Source organism: Dermacentor albipictus, chromosome 6 (genome assembly GCF_038994185.2).
Source record: "Dermacentor albipictus isolate Rhodes 1998 colony chromosome 6, USDA_Dalb.pri_finalv2, whole genome shotgun sequence".
In the NCBI taxonomy this organism is placed as follows: domain Eukaryota; kingdom Metazoa; phylum Arthropoda; class Arachnida; order Ixodida; family Ixodidae; genus Dermacentor; species Dermacentor albipictus.
Window position 1 is genome coordinate 42,078,372 of NC_091826.1, and position 20,711 is coordinate 42,099,082.

A 20,711-nucleotide genomic window follows, 5' to 3' on the forward strand; every position below is an offset into this window, starting at 1 on the left:
CATCCACCTGCTCCGTGAATGTACTGCCCATATGGCACTCTTCAATGAACCCGTCACCAACTTTGGTGATGACGTGCGCGACCCCGAAAGCGCATTAAGTACCCTATGAATGTTAACGCATCAAAATGAGGTCGCGACTGTATTCGTTCTACGCGAGCAGAGTCATCCGGCCTAGGAATCCGAGGGCCCTGGCTATTCGCCATGCCCTGTACGCTTTGTGCTTCGGTTGACATGCAATTCTTTTTAGTTGACCAAGAGGCTAGGTGGGCCACCGGCCGTGGTTGCTTAGTGGCTATGGTATTGGGCTGCCAAGCACGAGGTCGCCGGATCGATTCCCGGCCATGGTGGCCGCATTTCGATGGGGTCGAACTGCGAAAGCACCGGTGTAGTTAGATTTGGGGGCACGTTAAAGAAACTCTCGTGGTCCAAGTTATTCCGGAGTACCCCACTGCGGCATGCTTCATAATCAAATCATAGGTTTGGCACGTAAAACCCGGTAATTTAGCTTAGGCTAGGTGGGCCTCTCGCGGAGAAATGCAGTCTCTGGCGCAAAGTGGATAATACTCAACTCTGTTGGCGCTAGGCATGCCCGTACAATTAGTTTGCTTACTTTGGCACTAATTCTCGATTTACGCCTTGTTGCGACCTACATTCTGATACTTTTTGCGACTCGCTACGACGCTTTCGAGGCGCAAAGAGGCCGTTAGTTTTTCTGGAAGTGGTTACCAGATACCCAGATCCCTGATAAGACAAATCCTCGTGAAGTAAGCAAAGAAGACCTAGTCCTAAAATAGAATGCGCTGAAGTTTCCTTCTGAAATACCACTGTTTGATTGCTGAGGTTTAACGAATGAAGGCAACACTTGGGGCTATGTGAGACGCCATAATTGTAGCGTTCCAGATTAGTGCATCCACCTGGCAATGAGGCTGTGCTGCTAGTCGCTGCTTCGTTTTCTGCTCGCGGTCGCGTTATTCTGGTGAGGGCAGGTTGTAAAAGTGTTCCGGTGCCATTCGTTGTGTACGCGTTAAACAAAGCCAGACGGTCGAAATAAAACCACAGCTCAACGGTACGGAGTTTCTAATTAGCAATCAGCTGGCGTCACGTCAAACAGCGTCACGTCAAATGTACGGTGTGGTATTCCAGTGGTGAGAAGGTAACGTGGAGTAGGAGTGCCATCTATTATATCAACCACATAGACAATAAATTAGGATCTTTATGCAAATTTTCCATAAGGCAAAGCAGAGGTAAGCATATGTTTTAAAATTTATGTTAGAAATGCGGCTACTCATCACCAGTGTCCACTCTAAGTCCAGTGGCGCACCCGAACTCGGTCCACTTCTGCCACGGATGGCGATCGAGGGGAAACCCATCTCTCCGACTAAGCACTCCATCTGGCCTATCCCGAATCGATACAACTGTTCTCTGCCGACTATGGCTAGGAGTGTCTTTCACGAATGCATTTGCTTGCCGCATTGGAATGACTGACAGTGCTACCTGTAATAGTTGCGGCAGCAAGGAAACAATCGAACATATCCTGTGTCATTTTGATTCCTACAGCTCCCAGAGATAGCCGCTCGTGACGGCCTTGGCATCTCTCGATGACCGGCCACCTTCTGAGCAGACACTCCTGGAGTCACGGTTCACGCGACCTTCAAACCAGAAGGCGCTACTAAATTTTGTCTGATCAAGCGACCTACTTGAACAACTGCGACACTCCTGCGTTCCTGTGTGTGCGTGTGTGTGTGTCCCTCTGCCACCATTTTGATATGTGTGCCCTTTTAAGAACTGTGTCTCCACTTCAACCTTCCCCAGTGCAGGGTAGCATACTGGATATCTACCGGTTAACCTCCCTGCCTTTTCCAACTCCTTTATCTCTCTATGCATGGTGATAACCAGCCCTGAGGGCATTGGGCAGAACTAAACGAAGCCATATGCACAAGATGTTGTGTTGTACTCGTCTTTTGTGCGTAGCCAGTCAACGCAGATAAGTGTGGGAAATATCAACGGGCGCGACAGAATCTGAAGAAATGAAACGGAGGGCATCCCGCTATGACTAACAACCGAGAAAGAATGGGAGTGCGGCAGTGTAGGGCTAGGTTGTGCGACGGGCAAGAGCACACGTAAGGAGCCGGGTAACCAACACAAACGTATGACGTAGCGCTGCTGTTATGCTCTGGGAAGTTTACAAATCCACGTTGTTGACACCAATGTCATAAGGTTCCGCGCTTGGCGGTTTTTGGGTGCGCACGTATTCGAAACGTGATTTGAAGTATGTTTCAAGCTACATTCGATGTTGCTATTCTGAAGATGATGTGTGTGTATCGAAAGTAATCGATCTCGCAAGTTATCTGGACTCGAAATGTTGTCACTACTCTTTTAAAAACAAACAAAAATGTATAGGCGCAAGCACCAGCGTTAAGTACGTGGAGTGTAAGCACTCTTAATAGAAAACATAAGTTTACAGAGAAAAGAAGTTGCATCCGTAGCCGAAAAATTTCGCGAGCAAGTGCGTAGGACAATTGACAGCGAGGGCCCTGTTGGGCTGCAGCCTAGCGTCACGTTGTCTCAGTTGTTCAAAAGTCCCATGACACCTTGTTTTCTTAAGACAGCCTTTCGGTTCAATCGCTTCACGTTTCTGCCGTTCTTCGCGAAGGTCCCCTTGTTTGCGTTTTTACCAATAACAGTCGACGAAGAGTTGTCTTTGCTCTTCGCCACTCCAGATGCTATGTTGTCGTCGGGTGACACAGAATGGCGTCGGCGTTCTACGTCCAGTTCAGAAGCTCGACCCTGTGGTTCTAGAGGAAATCCCTCCGGCCATGCTTGCCCTAACGTTTCATCTTCTAGCCATACAACTCCGGCACCAACTGGCGAACTGGGAGCAGTGTGCTCGCTTTCGGACATCGAGGGTACACGCTTTCCAGCACTTCCGACGGATGGAGAAGAACCGGAATGCCGCTTGGCTCGTCCCTCTACGTTGGCGTCGTCCGCTTTGCGAGTGGCCCGACGGCCTTGGTCCTCGACGTCGGCGTTGTGGAGCCGGATCGCGCCGGGAGCGAAGGTGAGTTTGTCGCCGCCAACTGCGTCGCTTCCATCGTCGTCGTCCGAGCGTCGACTGCCGATCTGATTCTGCACTTCGGCGTCATGCAGCGCGTACACCAGGGCGATGGTAGCGGCAACCGCCAGCGCCACAACCACGACCGACAGTTGGACGAACAACATGGAGGACCTGCGACGTAAGCGAGCAGAGGGAAGACCCCTCGCAATGGCTTGGTGTCTGTCACGCTACCCCGTTAAGCACAGATGGCCGCGAGTTCTATGCTCGACTGCGGAGCTTTATTCGGGTGGGTGCAATAACGCTGGTGATAGTATATGTAGATGTACACGGTAAATTAGTGCATAAATACATATATTCAAACGCACAGGACGTTATCGAACATGCTGTACTGTACGCCAAGCAATTTTCTTCCGCTTCAAAGTGGTTCCATAAAGGCTCCCGAGGCAAAGCCTCCTATTAAGGGACACCGTTGTAGATGCAGTATATCGTACACGTTTGGAAAGTGGTGGGGCCTTTGCGACGTCTCCACCCCCCCCCCCCCCTATTTTGTTCCAGTACAACGTGGGAACTCATCTATGCGGTTTTTTCCGCAAGATCATGTCGTTGTGCCTAGGCGCATTGCGAAGTAGGGAGGGAGGCTTTTCTGACTGGTATTACGGAAGTCAAGCGGTAACGAAAACCTGCCCGATTTTTTTCTGTCTTTGGTCCTTCTTGAAAGACTCTACAGTAACCGCCAGACTTAATATGAACCATCATAATACGTACGCCGCCGCACAATTTCAACATACGTGAGTGGTGCGGCCGAAACATCAAAAGGCATTTTCACTAGGACGCATTAAACTTACATTCTCCCCAACAGTGAACCGCACCACAACTAGAAAGCACCCCGCGACCAGAAGCCTTCGACGACGTCTGCATGAGCAACAAAACTGTGCTTAAGGTGCGTTGAGGTTAGGTCTGACGGAGACTGTATATTGTATATGAGGCCACAGAATAAGAAGCTGAAGAAGAAACTAAATGTATATAGCCACTATCGCATTCTTGAAACACAGTTATCGGCCATTCAGTTCTGAAATACGTGAAGTCAACCGAATGTGCATGAAGCGCTCTTCTCTAGAAGAATCGTCCTCTTTATCCTCTCCGCCAGCGTCTACTGCCTCAGCGCCGCTGGATGGGGCACCGTTACATTTAACTAGAATTTCTAAAGGTTTAAGTACACTCTAGCAGCGTTCATTGGCAATGAAGCCTCTGAGTGACAGCGCCGCCCCACCCCCCACTCAAGGAATATGCGACGAAGTTAACCACGCCCCTACTTACGCCTGCGCACTACAATTTTGACGATGCGCGTGACTCCCGCACGAGCCCTACAGTGACGTACAGGCACGGCAAACTATTGCGGACCATGTGCAGGAACGCTCGGCAAACTACCAGCCAGCGACAGCTCACGGTAGACACTCTCACGCGGCGTTGGACGTTATCGAAATTCCGGAAGCCTCTGGAACAAGTTTCCACTGGAACTTCTACGAGCAACCTCGAAAATTAACGCCAGGCTCACCCCTGCAGCACCAGTGGCGCGTCTTTTAAACGACTCAGGAATGATGTACGCTTTATCTTTAAACTACGCACGGGTTCCACGGGCTGTCTGCAAAATAAAAACATAATAAAAAAAAGCACTTCTCGAGCCAACATGAACGACCCGGAGCGTGTGCGTCGGTAACGCCGAAGACAACGATCTGTAGTTGTAATGGTGGCGGCCCGATGCTAGATGGTTGCAATCCTTGTAAGCTAGATATCTGCTGCCTGTAGATGTCGCTTGCAGAGGTTTCGTCTAGTCTAGGTGACTGTTTGTCACTGTCTCCTTTCTAAGGGGACGCCAATAAACTATCATCATTATCCAGGTGCTCCTATGGTCCCGGCCATTTTGTCCCTGCTTGTACTATATGCGTGAATAAACAACGCATTTGAAAAGGGAGTTGCGCCATCACACGTCACGCAATCATGCATTTGTCATAGGGCTTCCTAGAAACATTACTCAATAGAATCGTTGAGCCAGGATTATTTAGCTACCACGTGAATGGCACGTATATACTTAATGATATTCATCTGCTTGTGGCTTCTTCTGTCCTCGAAATCCTATTTGCTACGCTTTCTCTTAAACTTTCAAGCACTATTATCTCTGTAAACGCGTGCAGGCAATAGATTTCTGCGCGTGAGCATGAACACTGCATTTTGTAGCACATATAACGTACTATTTCGTCAAAAACAATCAATATACAATGGCGTAAACGCCGTCGGCAGTTAGAAGAATGATACTTAGAGACATCCGCGCAAGACCTGTCGATCTCGTGGTCGCTGAAGAACCGTACGTTCAGTTTCAGTTCAGTTAAGTTTCAGTTTATTCGTCATTCAAAAAACAATAAGTAAACAACAAATAGTATGCAGACGAGGATCCCAAAGTCAATGACTGCAATGGGACCCTCCTATAGAAACAAGCAGTATACATCTCGTACTCCAAATAGCTGAACTAATGCTCCGCCTCTACACTGATAAAAACACTACACTTCTCGAGAATCCCTGCGCAGTGTCAATGAAGAGCAGTGATAACAGTTTTCGATGGGAGGTGCTTGTGCGGAGTTTAACGTGTGAGCACTCGCATAAGGGCTCCGTGCTTCTTTTTTAAAGTCGAGGTGACGCGGTGATCTAAGAAAGGTTTTAGAATACGGGGTGAAGATTCTCACCACTGCTGCCGGTTCGGCTTTGGCGAGGCTCCGCGCACGCTCGTGACCGACTGCTGACAGTCATCCAGCCCCGACGCTACAAGCAACGCTGACGAGTCGCGCCGACTTCGTCGCTGTCGCTGCTGCTCGAGCTCTGCTTCCTGTCGGCCGCGTCTCTTTGCTCCGGCCATGACTGCGACGGTCGAAGAGGTCGTCTCCTCCGTGCCTTGATCACTCCACGTTGAGCCGCAGGTAGAATTGTCGGTGAGCGGCACCATCTCGGACTCTGCTTTGCGGCCGTGACGCATGATGTCCGCGGCTAAGCAGCTTGCCTTCTTCTTGAGCTGCGGAAAAAAAAAGACAGCGAAGAACGTCACTTATAGGTAGCCGATGCAGTGAGCCTTATCTAATGAAGCTGGCACTACTACGATTAATTCGTGGCTGCAAATTCGAGAATAAAACGGAGAGACTAGGTTGCGGTAAATTATACTGCTCACTCTTGCTTTCTGCGAGCACGTGAGCTGTCATCAAAGTGAACGTCTGCCCTTGCGTTAGCCCATGGTCCACATTTGGGAGAAAGTGTTACTCGTTTTCTAGAGTTCCCCTTAGGAAGGCTTAACGCTTTCACAGCGTTTACTAAGTTTCTTGCGGGACATTGATCTTATTAAGATAAGACTCGATGGAGGAAGGGTTGTTAGTAGGATGTTTTGTAAATGCCATGGGTAATGCCAGAATTTCCTTGGTTGCTGCTTTCCTATGTCTCAGGATGCTGTATTGTGTCTCGCCAATTTCGCGTACTGTAGATTAGGCTGGGACTCCTGTCAGCCAATGGGTAACGAAATTGGGTGCCTGTTCCAGGGCAAAGAGGAGGAGCCGGCTCTCCTACAGAGACTTAGTAATGCTTCAGTGAAGATTCTATTCAGTCGGAGTTACGCGGAAAACTGTCAATCACGGACACTTGAGGAAGCCTTCTGTGGTTAAATTTTTCTGGTTGGCTAGGGCGACATATACATAAATGTCACTGCAACACACAGAGATGGCTTAGATGGCGTATGCCGAGGGGCAAACCCCCAACCAAACCTATCACCTGATTTCTCGGTCAGGATAACTGAATACGGCAGCGTTTCGTTCGACCTCCGTATCACGCCATCTTGACCCGATATCGTTGGATCTCGATAACAAGCGTGTCTTACCATTGCGCAGGTTTATTCTCGGCGAGCCTTGACAGTAGGACGACTGGCAGCACGTGAGCAGTACTAATCCGCCTCTTCTTTGCCTTTGTCTTTGCTCTTGTAGCACTAGCACCACCTCGCGGAAGGCCCACTGTGGATGCGAATAATAAAATTGAGGAAAACTACGATTCCTTCGATAAGAAAAGCGCGTGTGTTTTTTCCATGATACTTATTTCAGTTCGCCTCAGTTGCCTCAGAAATAATTATTTTTTTCAAAACCTGATTCGTGGGCGATCCGCCGCAGTGGGTTACGCCATTTTACTAGGGAACGAGATAGGAGGAGGAAGGAGAAAATACCTTTGTTGGGTCCTGAGGAACCCCTCCCCGCCCACTCTTGGTTATGTGGTCGGCAGGGGTCGCGGGCCGCACCCACGTTGGGACGGGAAGCCCGTGAGCCTCCGCCCTTTCGTGAGCCCTCTGGACGGCCCGGAGCTGGGTCTGGTGGTCGTCGCTTCGCAGGGGGGGGAAGGGGGGCGACTTCCTCGTAGAGTGTAGCCTTACTTCAGGGCCCGAGCAATTGCAAAGTGCGTTTTTGTTCGCACTTTCAATTATCCAACCGATTCTCGGCCACTCCCACGTAGTTGTTGTGAGCCCTATATCTTTTTCGGGGAGAGGGGTGGGGACAACTAGAACAGAGCTAAATACTGTAGTTTTAATGTGAACGTCTTACGAAAAAAAGAACAGTTGTCAGTTTCGTCTGCACATGAAGCATTGAAAGTGACAGTAAAGTTGCAGCATTCCTCTGAGAGTGTCCCAGAAAACGTACTCGATGAAGAGTGTGCAAAATGAGTTGCAGGCGTCACCACTCAATGGTGCATGACATGAGACCGAAGTTAAGCATCAGCGTTAGTCAGAGTCCCCCCCAAAAAAGATGGCATAAATTTAGCGTGACATTTAGCATGGTCTGGTATTCTTTTAGTGCTATAAAAACTTGCCCTGAAGGCATAATTCTTTATGAGTATATGTGTATTATACGCGTGCCCTGGGGTCTGTGTTGTGTATGAATTGAAGAACTGTTTTGTGGATTCCCTTATCATTTATCCAGCGCTCATAGTTCGTTGTGACAATGTAGCGGAAGCCGGCTTGTAGTAGAAGACGCGAGCATTCCGATTGTAAACCTGGACATGTCCAGATTAGTTTGTACGCATTTGCCTTGATCGCTGGCACTGAGCATTATTGAAGCGTTACTGCCCTGAAGAAACGTTAAACATGTGTGAGGGCAGCGTTCCTGCCAGAAGTAGAAAGCCCATTCGCTTCTCTGGCTCCAGCCGAGCCGACCGAGTGAAGCCTGAATGCGCGTTCACCTGAGCTTCGACGTTTTTGCAACCACACGCGCAGCGCGTCTCCGGCAAGCTTGTCACCTTCCACGGGCGGGTCGCGCGTGTGCGTCGATATCTTGGCATCACGACAACGCCGACGACAACGGAGACGGTGCAGGCGCGCGTTGAGCGTCTAATTACTCGCACAGTAATACTGGGGCTATACAGGAAACCCAGTATCCCGCGGTCACGTGGTGTTCTGCTATGAAAACTGCCAGCGCATTACACGAATGGTTACGTGAACTCTCTTACTCAGCCAGGCAACACAATGTTTCGGCAATGGGTAGACAATGCGAGCAGTTCTTTTTTGGGGAGCGGGGGACACGGTGGTACTAAACTCCTTGGGACTTTCCGCGCGCGCTGCAGAGTTCAGTTTGATTCTATCGGGGCGTAGTTCGAAATCAAACGCCATTCCCCATATTATTTGTATATTCGCTTAATGTGGTTTGCAGTCCAAGTGGATTGGATGAGCAGTAATATTTTCTGCCCATACAACGAGTTTCGCTGGCATCGCGTTAAACCTAAGAGGAAAGAACGTGTGAAACCGCTAACAAAGGGAAGTTTCATATTACATTGTGCTTGCTGCACATAAATTCGTCAAAAAAAACACACGTCTCTGCTTCTCAAATAGCAACATACTACAGTATATTCTTGCATGTATAACGACAATTCCATCGGTCGAGAGAAAGAAGTGGTTCTTGTGGGGAAAGGAGGAAAGGCTGGCACTATCTTCTGCAACCCTTGGGGGAGCACGGCTCAGCGCCAGCAGGGGAATGGATGTGGGAGTGAATGGGACAGAAGGAGGAAGAAAGGTAGACAGTCGCCATGGCAGCAGCGGAGCAGCCCGGCCGGAAAGGCCCAGTGGCTTCCACCGGAGGAGTGGACTGGTGATAGACCATAGGAGGTGGCCCAGCAGAAGCGAAGTTGAGGCTGATAAGGAGGCCCCAGTGCTGCCTGAAGTACTGCCATGCTACCTGATGGCATCAATGTAGCCGGATTCGAAACCTTCGTTATAACGAAACCTGCGGCAAGTTGCTTTTTAACCAACTTTAATTTTCATTAATTTATCGTTTCTTTATTTCATTTATTAAGCACAAGTGATTTCCCCTACGTTGTCCTTGGTGCCAGTGTTTGTTGGCTTCTTATGATATGACTAATAAAACTCGGGCCCCTCGGTTAACCCCCTTTCTTCTCGTTTATTACATAACGAGGGTCTCGAATCCGGCTACATTGATGCCTTCAGGTAGCTTATGTGGGTTTATTTACCGGTTGCCTTCACCCAAAAAGATCACGTTCTCGTGACGCCTGCGGCGAAAAGGACGTTCCATTTCCGTCGCCAAGGTCTGTGAGTGGTGACGCTCGCTAACACTCCCAGGGTTCTACTAGGACACATAAATACCCAAGAAAGTGGATGGGTAAACAGCGCCGCGGTAGCTCATTTGGTAGGGCATCGCATGGGAAATGCGAAGGATGTGGGTTCGGTTCCCACCTGCGGCAAGATGTTTTTCATCCACTTTAATTTCCATTTATTTCTCGTTTCTTTATTTCATTTATTAAGCACAAGTAATTTCCCCTATGTTGTCCTTGGTGTCAGTGTTTGTTGGCTTCTTATGATATGACTAATAAAAATCGGGCCCCTCGGTTAATCCCCTTTCTTTTCGTCTAAAATCTAATGAGGTACGTTGATTACCACTGTAACATTTATGTTCCCTGGCGTGTTCAGCGTAATTGAATATCAGAGCCGAGAAATTAGGTATCCAATGCCTAGAAAACAGACATACCTGCTCACGTTTGCTCGCACTCATTTAGCAACAAACCCAGCGCTGGCATCACATACCGCACTGCTTTCAAAACACGTATCTGACTTGTGTGAGAAATCTCCACTGAGTAATTTTTCAGAACTAGAAGTTGCACAAGGCTCTACTGCATGATCTCTTCCTTCGTTCTTGAATGTTCATTGCGGTGTCCTTAGCGTATATATCCCTTTACGTTATGGTAGTGTGCGTTCTGCCAAAACCTTAATTCAATTACAAACACCAACTTTGTTTCTCACAAGACGAGCACAGTAACTCAGTGCTACCAAGCAAAAAAATTCATGTCAACATAAGCATACACGTTCACTTACTGAAGAATAAAAGCGAGCTTTATTCCACAGTCCACGTTGACAAGCGAATCGGTTGTATCCAAGGCCAAAAACTTTCGCGAGCAAAGGCGTGGAATGATGACAGCGGCGCTACGGTAATCACAGTTCTACTTCAGGTTGTTTCAGTTTCTCAAGAGCTCCATAAGTTCTTTTTTCTTTGCTATAGCCTTTCGGTCCAGTCGATTCAGGCTTCTGCCGCTCCTTGCGTGAGTCGTGTCCTCTTTACCTTCACCCAGAGCAGACGACGAAAAGTCATCTGCGCTTCTCGCCACTACAGAACGTCCCTTCTCGCCAGCCGACGCAGGAGGGCGTCGACTTCCCCCATCCAGTTCTGAAGCGCCATCTGGTGGAGGCCACGGAAGAGCCTCCGGACGCACTCGGGCGAAAGTTCCGTCGTCTAGCCATATGACCTCAGCAGAAGCTGGCGAAGTCGGGGCAACATGTCCGATTGGCGACGTCGAGGATCTGCCACTTTCCATGCTTCCTGTGGAAGGGGAACCGACAACTACTATGGCTGGCTCATTTGTGCGCACGTTCTTCCTGCCATCGGCCCGAGGGCCTTGGCTCTGGCCGTGGGCGCGGCGGGGTTGACTTATGGCGGGCTCAAATGTGTTTTTCCCATCGGCAACGGTGTAGCTGCCGTAGTCCTCCAAGCGCCGACCACCTTCTTCATCCTGGACATCGGCGTCGCGCAGTGTGAACACCAGGGCGATGGAAGTAGCCACCATGAGCGCCACGACCACGACCGACACCTGGACGAACCACATGGCGTACCTGCGAGACGTAAGCAAGCGCCCAACACTCGCCATTGTGACTGAGTATCTATGACTTATCCGCTTAGCACATGAAACTGGGTACGAGGAACTGTTTGGGCCGTTTTACTTCTAGAGGGCAGATAGAAAAAACGTTCGTTTAAATATGGGCACGCACAGGTACAAGAACGCGAACTGGCCAAAAGAATCGAAACCCTGCACTTACCCGCCTCTGATGGCTTGCGTTTTTTCTAGGGACGCTGAGATCAATCGGTCAATCAACAAATCACGCCAACACAAGCAAGGCTTCGTGGGTAAATGAGAACAAGAACCTTGAGTCGTGTGAATGTATGACGCCTACAATCCCTTCTGGCGGGAACTCCGCAGGGAAATGGCACTTTGCGCTAACACAGCAAGAGCGTATTTTACCAGGCATTTTCTTGCCCTCATCTCATTTCAATAATTGCGAAATGCAAATAGATTCGTATAATTAGGCTGTGGTTGACGCTACATAAACACAAGTGGTACAAGCTATTCAAATTACTTCTTCCCCCACTACGGCATACTTCATATATGAGATCGTGCATTGACGCGTTAAATTCGAGAAATTAGCTAACAGTGCGACGATGGCGGCCCGAGGACTACAGAACTGTTACACGCTGACGTCAGTGGCATAACAACGCTTCCTTCGCTGGGCTACTCCCCGAAGCGCAGACACTGCTTCTCCTACCATCTTTACAATCATGCAGAGATGCCAAGCGCTGTGGTAGTCGCTATAAGTGAAGCTGTGGTGAGCCATGAAGTCTAAACGGCGTAGCAGCTCGACAAGAGACTCGCAACAGTTCGCTTACAAACGCACCAGGTGGCCGTCTTACCAGGCGGCCAGGAAGAGCGACAGAGTGCCATCACTTTCCACAGCATGTGATCATTCACACGCCTGAAACCTCTTCTACGATGGCGCGTATTCTCTGCACATGGGTAACCCTCATTCCATTTCTGCTTCTAGATACGTCGAAACGAGTCTTCTGAATCCGAAGAGACACAATTTTTCCTTCTCCCATCGTGTATCCGAAGTGACTCCTAGGTAACAGCTTCCCCTCAAGGAAAAAAGCGGCAGAAGGTGGTGCTGGGATACGAAAGGAATTGAATCTTCGTTCAATGTGCGTCATCAGAACAGCGTTGGACCACCTACAACAGTATGACCCACTAAAGCTGATGTGGTTGTTGTTGAGCTTATTTAAGTGTCGGGGGCTCCTATATAAACTGCATGCTTTTTTTAGGGAATCAGATTGCTCTGAAATCTGCGAGTTCCTCTAAAAGGAAGTTTCTCTGAATGAACCAAGGAACATCCCTCGAACGTACGGCGTAAACGCACAAAGTATTGCTCTAATGATGCACATCTGAAATGCGTGGAAGAAAAGCTATGGTACGATATTACGTGAAATGATGTCACGACAAAATGACAAGGAACACAAAAGCCAAGCTGCGTGGCTTGTTTGTTGAGCACGTTGAAGTGCCCAGTTCGGCCGCTTACTATGGGCTGCTTGCATTGTGCTATTATGTGCGGTGCGATTCTTCACTTTTCCCCACATTCGTGTTCCGGGTGGCTCGGCAGTGTTGCACTGCAGTTTGTTGCTGGGAGTTGTGCCTCACGTGCGCGCACTCTGCAATCCTGGTCTCTAAAAGCGAATACCTTTCTTCTTTTTCTGGTTACCATGCCCGTTATCATGGACACGGTCTCAAGAACGGAGCAAGTGTGGAGCGCTGCTCACCTCCTAATATGTCCCCCATTCCTCCTCCCAATGCGTTTCGAGCTGTCGAGATCAAGCTATTGATATCTATTGATATCTATCACCACTGCTGTCTCACCACTGCTGTCGCCTTCCTTTTGGTGCCGGGCTGTTTATGTTCAGGACCGAGTGCCCAAGGCCCTCCGGCACCTCCGTTACAGATGACGGGGACCGCCAACGCCGACCGCGTTGCTGTCGGTGCTGGTCGAGCTTCGGTTCCCTCACTTTGTGCTTCTTTGGTGCTCCGGGAAACATTAGTTCGGTCGAACAGCTCGTCTCCTGTGTGTCTTTCTCGATCCAGCTTGAGCCACAGGCCGAGCTGTCGGCGAGTGCCGTCATCTCGGGCTCCGCTTCGCCGTCCTGGCGGTTCAAGTCCGCGGCCAATTGGTTGGTCAACTTCTTGAGCTGCGGTGTGCAAAATCTTGGATATGGAACACTGTATAGATGGTATCTGAAACCGATCGGGATGCGGTGGTAATACTGTTTGGTCGACGAGACTTCCAGACCATTCAGTGGGATGAATTGCGGTGTGGGCGTTAAGCTCGAAATAAAGGTAGTACTCAAGTCAAAACGTTGCAACGTTGCAAAAGTAAGTTCTACGCAAATATGTAGGGACCAATTTGTGCTTTAAAGATACCTGCCGCAACTAAAACACCAGGTATCGTTGCAGAAACGTGAGTCTTCGGCGCTTCTTAACGTTAACCTGTCTCACGTGATAAAGACCGCGGATGCGCAGAGTCCATTCCTGTGGAATTTTATTCTTATTTCGCTCGTCTTGACTTAGTCCTCGGTTGTCTTGAAATCAAATCCAGAATAAGTTTGCAGACCAAGCCTACAGCGACTACCTGAGTCAACATTAGGTTCGCGTGCTTTATCCATTAGCGTAAAGTAAAAAAAAATGTGGTCTGCATATAGCCTGTCACCAACTCCACATAGAATCGCGAGTGCCAACGCTTGTCCCAGCCAATCAGAAACGAGAGCAAGCCGTGTGTTCCACTTCGCCGGTAGCACTGCTCACCAATAGAGCGCTGCTAATCCTACTGCAATGTTTCCATTATTAATCGGGTGCACCAGAGGCGGATAAGGGAGGATCCCTCGTGGTTGTCTTGTTTGTTTGGCTGACGCGACCAGTAGCTTTCTCTGCTGTGCTGACAGTTCCTCGGGCTGTACCGTATGCAAGCCATTGCAAGGACCTCTTCATTCCTATTTCTCGATCAAGATCCCGTCCGGTTACGTGCCACATCATTACCACGAGATATCGCGCAAACTCCACTGCGAGTGTCTCTTACCATGTCGCAGCTTGCTCTAAGCGTGGCTTCGCCGAAGGACCGCTGATGATGATGATGATGATAGCCTCATATTATGGCTCATACCCACACTGGGGGATTGGCCAAGAATTGCGTGCTGAAACGTTCACCTATTTTTTTGAAGTGCCACTTATTCGATGATAAATATATATATATATATATATATATATATATATATATATATATATATATATATATATATATATATAACGAAAGAGAGAAAAGAAAACATACAAAAACCAATAAAATACAAGACAAAAGTTAAAAATTTATTCGTTTTGTTGACGTTATGTAACTGCAAACGGCATCAAATACGTCCCTGTGGCTGACCCCTATAACTGACGCACCGAAAGATAGTATGGTTTCTGGTGATAACATTAACCCTAATTTTGCGAACGGAAGTTCTAGATGTCTTTTTCTTAACAATTTGTATCGTCGACATGCCAAAAAATAATGATCTAGTGATTCTGTTTCTTGACAGTATGGACACAGAGGTGATAGCGTCAGACCAGTCCTGTGTAAATATAGGTTTAATGGAGGGACACGGCAGCGTAATCTCGTGACCGCTACTTCTGATTGTCTTGATGGACACCACTGGATTTTCCACGGAAATTTGAGGTGCTGATATTCTGTCCATGTTGTTATTGATTCACTGACATCTCTATGAATTGAATATTTTCTATATCTGATTGCTGTTATGTGAGCCACCAAAGGAAGAACCTGCATTATTGGTCCACTCAGGGATGCTCGCGCTAATGCGTCTGCCATTTCATTTAAATGTAAGCCACAATGTCCAGGTACCCAAAATAGTTTTAGAGAATTCAACTGCGGAGGAACTAATGTTAGAAACGTCTTTATTGGTGGCGAATTGGGTGAAGCCGTAAGCGAAGTACAGACCGAAAGGGAATCTGTTATTATAACCGCACTTATTGAGTTCGACGGTAGTTTCCGGAGCGCTAATTGAATTGCTAAAAGCTCGGCTTCAAAAACAGGTGTGAAGTCTGGCAGTCTCAGGGAGAATGACCAGCCAAGCGGAAGCGAGAAGATGCCTACCCCCGCCTTTTCGTTGTTCACTGAAGCGTCCGTAGCTATTATGTTATTTGTTTGCACGTGTGCTAGGTAATCTTGCAACAGGTTATTTAAAAAAGTGGCTGATTGAAACTTAGAGTTCGGGGGGAAATTGTCATCAAAATCTATCTTAATATTCTGATGTGATTCGGTTGACGGAATTACCTCTCGAATGTTCACATTCAGGCTATCTAATTGTTTTTGAACAAATATGATCTGTGGAGTGTGAAATCGAGGCCAATGAGCAAGGAAGAAGGAATTTGGATCATTAATGAATGCGTATTCAGATCGTCTAAGCGGCAAGCTGTAAAATTTCAGGAATGCTTGAACTGTTAAGATGCGGAATCTGCAGGGCAATGTTGGAAGGCGCGCTTCTTGGTAGATAACATTAATAGCCACAAACCTGGGGAGTCCCAGACACAGGCGTAGGGCCTCACGCTCCAAAAGAACCAGAGGCTTTATTTTATAAGCAGGGCCGCCTGAGAACAAGACACACCCAAATTCCAATATGGGGCGCACATACATTTTATAAATCATCAACAATGTATCCCTACGTAATCCATATTTCCGGTTACTCATTCTGCGCAGAATACCTAAAGCACGTTGTGCCTTACCTGCTACACTCTCTATGTGTGGACTCCAGTTAAGTTTTCCATTATATGTGATTCCCAAATATTTTAGAGACTCAACCTGTGAAATGGGTTTTTGCTTATAAGTTATAGAAATTGAAACCGGATCTATGACCGAGAACACTAAAATGGCGCTTTTGCTTACGTTTAATGACATACAAATTGTCTGAAGCCATACTTCTAGCATGCTCATGTATCTTTGTAATTTTTGGTATAATGTGTTAATGTCAGTGTCGGCAGCAAAAAATGCAATGTCATCTGCATACACGTAAACGTGCACGTCCTGACAAGTGGGGATAGAGCTCATTAATATATTAAATAATAGTGGGGATAGGACAGATCCTTGGGGAACTCCGCGGGTTTGTCTGAATTTAGACGAAGAGCATCCGTCCTTGAAGCAATAAAATTCTCTTGATCGCAAAAATTCTGCCACCCACGCTGTTATATAATTGGGGAAATTACGACGCTGCAGAATATCAAGTAGAATTGAATGTTCGACGCTGTCATAAGCTTTAGCTATATCTAATTTCATCAAAGCAGAATATTCTCTCCTTTTCCGGGCAAGTTGGATGCGGCTCTCTAAATCAGCATGGGCACACCATATTGAGCAATTAGTTCTAAAGCCTATTTGATTTGGACTTAATATTAAATTATCCGTCATCCAGATAGTAATTCGGCAGTGTAATACCCTCTCTATGACTTTGACCATATTAGAAGTAAGAGAAATGGGTCTGATGTTTTCTATGTTATACCCTAGTCCTTGTGTTTTAGGTATCGGGATGTCTTTAGCTACTTTCCAATCGTTAGGTATCCAGGCTTTGTGTAAGGAATAGTTTATAACGTTTAGAAGGTCTCCAGGCGATAGATCAAATAAAATTTTTATCATGTGCACAGTAATTCCATCAGGACCAGGGGCTGACAAAGGTAAGTTTCGAATCACTTGGGATAATTCAGGCAATGTAACTTCAGTATACACTAAGGATGGGGCTACTTTTTGGAAATTGTACGACATCGATGACGTGAATCTACTCTCCAAGCCTTTAGCCAGGAGTTCAAGAGATTTCCTCATTTCATCGGGAGACAGATTGACATAATCAATATTAGCTGGCGATGGCAGAATTTTTCGATATCTCATATATCTAAACAACGATTTTTTGTTTTTAGATTTAGAAAGGAAATCATAGTGTTTCCTATCATAATCCTCTTTAGCTTTAGCAACCGTACGTTTAAAGACTGCAGCTTGAAACTTGTAATCAAACCAATTTTTGGGGCACTGGTTGTAGAGGAGCTGCTTCCAAGCCACCTGTCGGCGTCGGTGGTCTCGCGTGCAGTCTGTATTCCACCAAGGGTTGTAAGATGTTTGCTTTGCAGATGTAACACTGAATTCAGCCTTTTTGTATGTTCTTTTAATTACCGCACAAAGTTTCATAGCCTTGGTGTCTTCCTGCTCTTCAGAGTGGGAAGCCAAATGTACCTTAAGATCGGATTTAAATTTAACATAATCTACAAATACGCGTACCTGGGAGCACGCTGGCATAATCGGGCAAGCAAGTTCAACCATTATTGGAAAGTGGTCACTGTTGGTTGCACAGTCCAAGGCTGCCCAGGATGAGTTAGTGAAGGACGAACTTACAAAACTTAAATCCAATGCGGAGCGGGACTGTTTACAAATATATGTAGGAATTCTAGAGTTCAGGCAACACAGATTATTATCTATTGTCCAATCCCACAAGCGTTTGCCACATTGGTCAGTTCGAAAGCCCCAGCACGTGTGATGGGAGTTGAAATCTCCAACCAGAATTTTATTCTTACACCATGATGTCACTGCTGAATTCAAACATCGAGTGTTCTGTACACCCGCAGGAAAGTATGCGTTTACTAAGGAGAAAGGTAGACACCCTGGTATAGTTATATCTAATGCGAGAATTTCACTTTCGGGGGACATATGTTTATATGAAATCTTTGCTTTAAGGCTAATTCTGTTATTGATAAAGAAAGCTAAACCTCCGCCCTTCGATGGACGGTCCAGTCGGAAAGATCGATAGTTCGTCAATTGAAAACTTTGATGTACTGAAAGCCATGTTTCTTGCAAAGCAATGATATCCAGGGAGAATTTCGATGATAGATACAATAAATCTGTTGCTGCTGAGTAAATTGATCGGCAATTCCAATGAATAATTTTGAGGAGACCTATGGTTGCGTAAGTATGGACTCAGTAACTGCCTTATCTAAAATGTTTTCCTTTAAAAAATCTTCCTTGGTAAGGCTGTCTTTCTGATACTTTTTTGTCTTTGCCTGAGTTAGAGTCGTAGCTTTTTTAGACAAAGGGGACCTACATCGTTTTAACGACCGAGGATCCATGTCCATTTCCTCTGCGCCCTCTGTATTATCGTTGGAGCCTGTACATTGGGTCTGGTTAACATCGACTGCTGGGATTACAATTTGGGCATCTTGCGACGTGTAATTGGCGGTTACTTCCTCGTTTGAAGTAGGTAGACACTCAGTAGTTCGCGAAGTTATACCAACTGCTGTTGTTGCTGCGAATATCTGCGCCATCTGGCTAGTGAGGATTTGTGTCAGGGACTCACAAAGGTTTCCAGCTAGGCGTTCCATAGATTTTTCCATTGCCCTTTCGATGGCATTAGCAATAGAAATTGAAAGAGCCGCATCCGTTGCTGTCACCTGGCGTGCTGTGACGCCGGCGTATCCCTGTGTCCTAGAATGAATTTCCGCTACCGCTTCTCTACGCGAACAACGTCTTCGTTCAATGATTTCCAGAATTTCAATCTCCCGTGCCTTTGCTGAGCAATTAGAATAATCTGCAGGGTGCGCGTCATTGCAAAGGCAGCACCTTTCTTCCTTGCTTTTGCATTCGCTTGCATTGTGTTCTTCACCACAAATTCGGCATCTGGAAGCAGATCTACATCCTTTTAACGTGTGTCCGTAGCGCCAGCATTTCACACATTGGAGGGGACGAGGGGACAGAGGTTCCACTCTGTAGATTAGAGGCCATGCCTTTATCTCTGAGGGTCGAAGTGTCCCTGCAAATGTGGCTATGATCGACTCAGTAGGGATCCTGTTTTTCTCGACCACACGTCCACACCGATAAACTGAAATTACACCCGCGGGTGAAAGCATCTCTAATACCTCTGTCGGTGTCATGTTCACGTCGACGCCGCGGACAAGCCCTTTCACACATGCCAAGTGGGGGGGAATAAATGCGCTCACCGGATTGGCGGCAAACAGCGAACACTTTAACAGGTCTTGTACACAGGACTGGTCTGCCGAAAAGCAGAGGACTCCACCTCTGCCAAACTGGCGGACCTCAGAGATGGTCTGGAAATGGGCCGTCGCCGAGCGCAATTCCGCCTGAATCGCTTTCGGATTCTTCATCCGTATGACTCCGTTATTGGTTGGGACAAGAGCCACAGGAACTGATGAGATGCCGTTGCGTAGAAACAGATCCACAGGTAACTCCTGCGGAGGAATAGAAGCGGACCAGGGGGAGGCCCCTGGCCCTGGTGAAGAAAAGGACATCTGCGTGGTCTTATTAGCTAAATAATAATAGGACTAGCAAAACTGATGAGAAGCGATAAAAGAGAAAAAAAAACAGCTATGCAATTCTAGGCCAAAACCCTGCGAGGCAAGAGCAGTTCCACTCGGACGACGGAAGCAGCAGCCCTGTCAGCGAACGCCCTCGAGGTCCCGGTGCGAAAGGTGCTTCTTCTTAAAAAGGACCGCTGGTTGCACTAGCGCAATGTGAATCCACCCCTTCTTTTGCCTTTTGTCTGTGCTGCTTGCGCCACCTCGTGCCAGGATGACTACGGGCGTGGCTCGTACAACCGAGAAAGACGACAACTGTTGCAATTGGCAGAGACGGTGGGTATGTGCCATGTTTAAAAGGACTTGACCTTCAAGGAATTGAAAGCTGCGTCGGTGTCGTGACCTTATGATTCTTTATTGGTAAGATGTGCTGGCCCCACCTGTATTGTCATCTTATTAAACGTTCATTGGCACAAGGACGATACGAAAATTTTTAGTCACAATGACGGCTCGATGCTACCAGGATGATAACATATGGAAAGTACTGAACATTACATACACGGCAGGTTTAAAAAAAATGACCGAATCCGCATGGCTACACTAATGTCTAACCACGTAGAGCCACAGAAGCGCTCACTGTTCAGGAATTCCAAGCTTTCAAATAAATCTTTTGAACTTAGGATGATGTTACCTCTGGTGTGTATATAAATAAACCAGAGGCATTTTAAATACATCAATTCTTGCTCCGCTTTCGTTTGATAATTCGTGATATTTCGCACTTCATCAGACAGTTCAACAACATCTTCAGGACAAGGGCATTACGGTTTCTTATTCATCACGGAACATCAATGCCCTTTACATGACTGTAGACTCTTATTTGCGTGATCTCGAGCCTTGTCTTGATGGCCTTCCTTTCTTATCACTAGTAGGTTTTCCCTGCTTGTTATTGCATTGTAAAATCCGGTTTTGCTTCCTCTTAATTATCAGCATGTGGCGATTCCACAACCCGCATCAGTAATATTCTTGGGGATTACATAGAACGATAATGTAAACTCATAGAAGAACGTCAAGGCAACAAAAGTTCGAAAAAATACTCAGTGCCCTTAATTTCTGTGAAGAAGGATGATTAGCGAAGCTATGCATGTCGGCCCATTTT

The 20,711-nt window shown here is 47.2% G+C and overlaps 4 protein-coding genes across 6 annotated transcripts in view; 2 read left to right on the plus strand and 2 right to left on the minus strand.

Annotated features, from left to right (window-relative positions):
* LOC135920722 (adhesion G protein-coupled receptor E1-like) overlaps positions 1-20,711 on the plus strand; it is a 506,714-nt gene that overhangs the window by 381,255 nt on the left and 104,748 nt on the right. The gene's annotated exons all lie outside the window — the stretch shown is intronic.
* The window catches only part of LOC135920761 (uncharacterized), a 172,026-nt gene that overhangs the window by 20,694 nt on the left and 130,621 nt on the right, over positions 1-20,711 (plus strand). The gene's annotated exons all lie outside the window — the stretch shown is intronic.
* LOC135920733 (uncharacterized) lies at positions 2,421-7,057 on the minus strand. The gene is made up of 3 exons (XM_065454967.1): positions 6,966-7,057; positions 5,794-6,116; positions 2,421-3,226 (listed from the first exon to the last, which is right to left on the minus strand). Exons 1-3 carry the CDS (start codon positions 6,966-6,968, stop codon positions 2,566-2,568), a joined length of 987 nt encoding a protein of 328 aa, XP_065311039.1. The 5' UTR covers positions 6,969-7,057; the 3' UTR covers positions 2,421-2,565.
* Positions 10,445-14,400, minus strand: LOC135920734 (uncharacterized). Its single transcript, XM_065454968.1, has 3 exons — positions 14,298-14,400; positions 13,088-13,413; positions 10,445-11,240 (listed from the first exon to the last, which is right to left on the minus strand). Exons 1-3 carry the CDS (start codon positions 14,298-14,300, stop codon positions 10,589-10,591), a joined length of 981 nt encoding a protein of 326 aa, XP_065311040.1. The 5' UTR covers positions 14,301-14,400; the 3' UTR covers positions 10,445-10,588.

What these genes read in the sequence shown, in the direction of transcription:
- LOC135920734 (XM_065454968.1), bottom strand. An exon ending in AAAGGAAGGCGACAGCAGTG is followed by an intron (nt 11,241 to 13,087) that starts GTGAGACAGCAG and finishes TACGTCTCGCAG; the next exon opens with GTACGCCATGTGGTTCGTCC.
- LOC135920733 (XM_065454967.1), bottom strand. An exon ending in AAGCCGAACCGGCAGCAGTG is followed by an intron (nt 3,227 to 5,793) that starts GTGAGAATCTTC and finishes CTTACGTCGCAG; the next exon opens with GTCCTCCATGTTGTTCGTCC.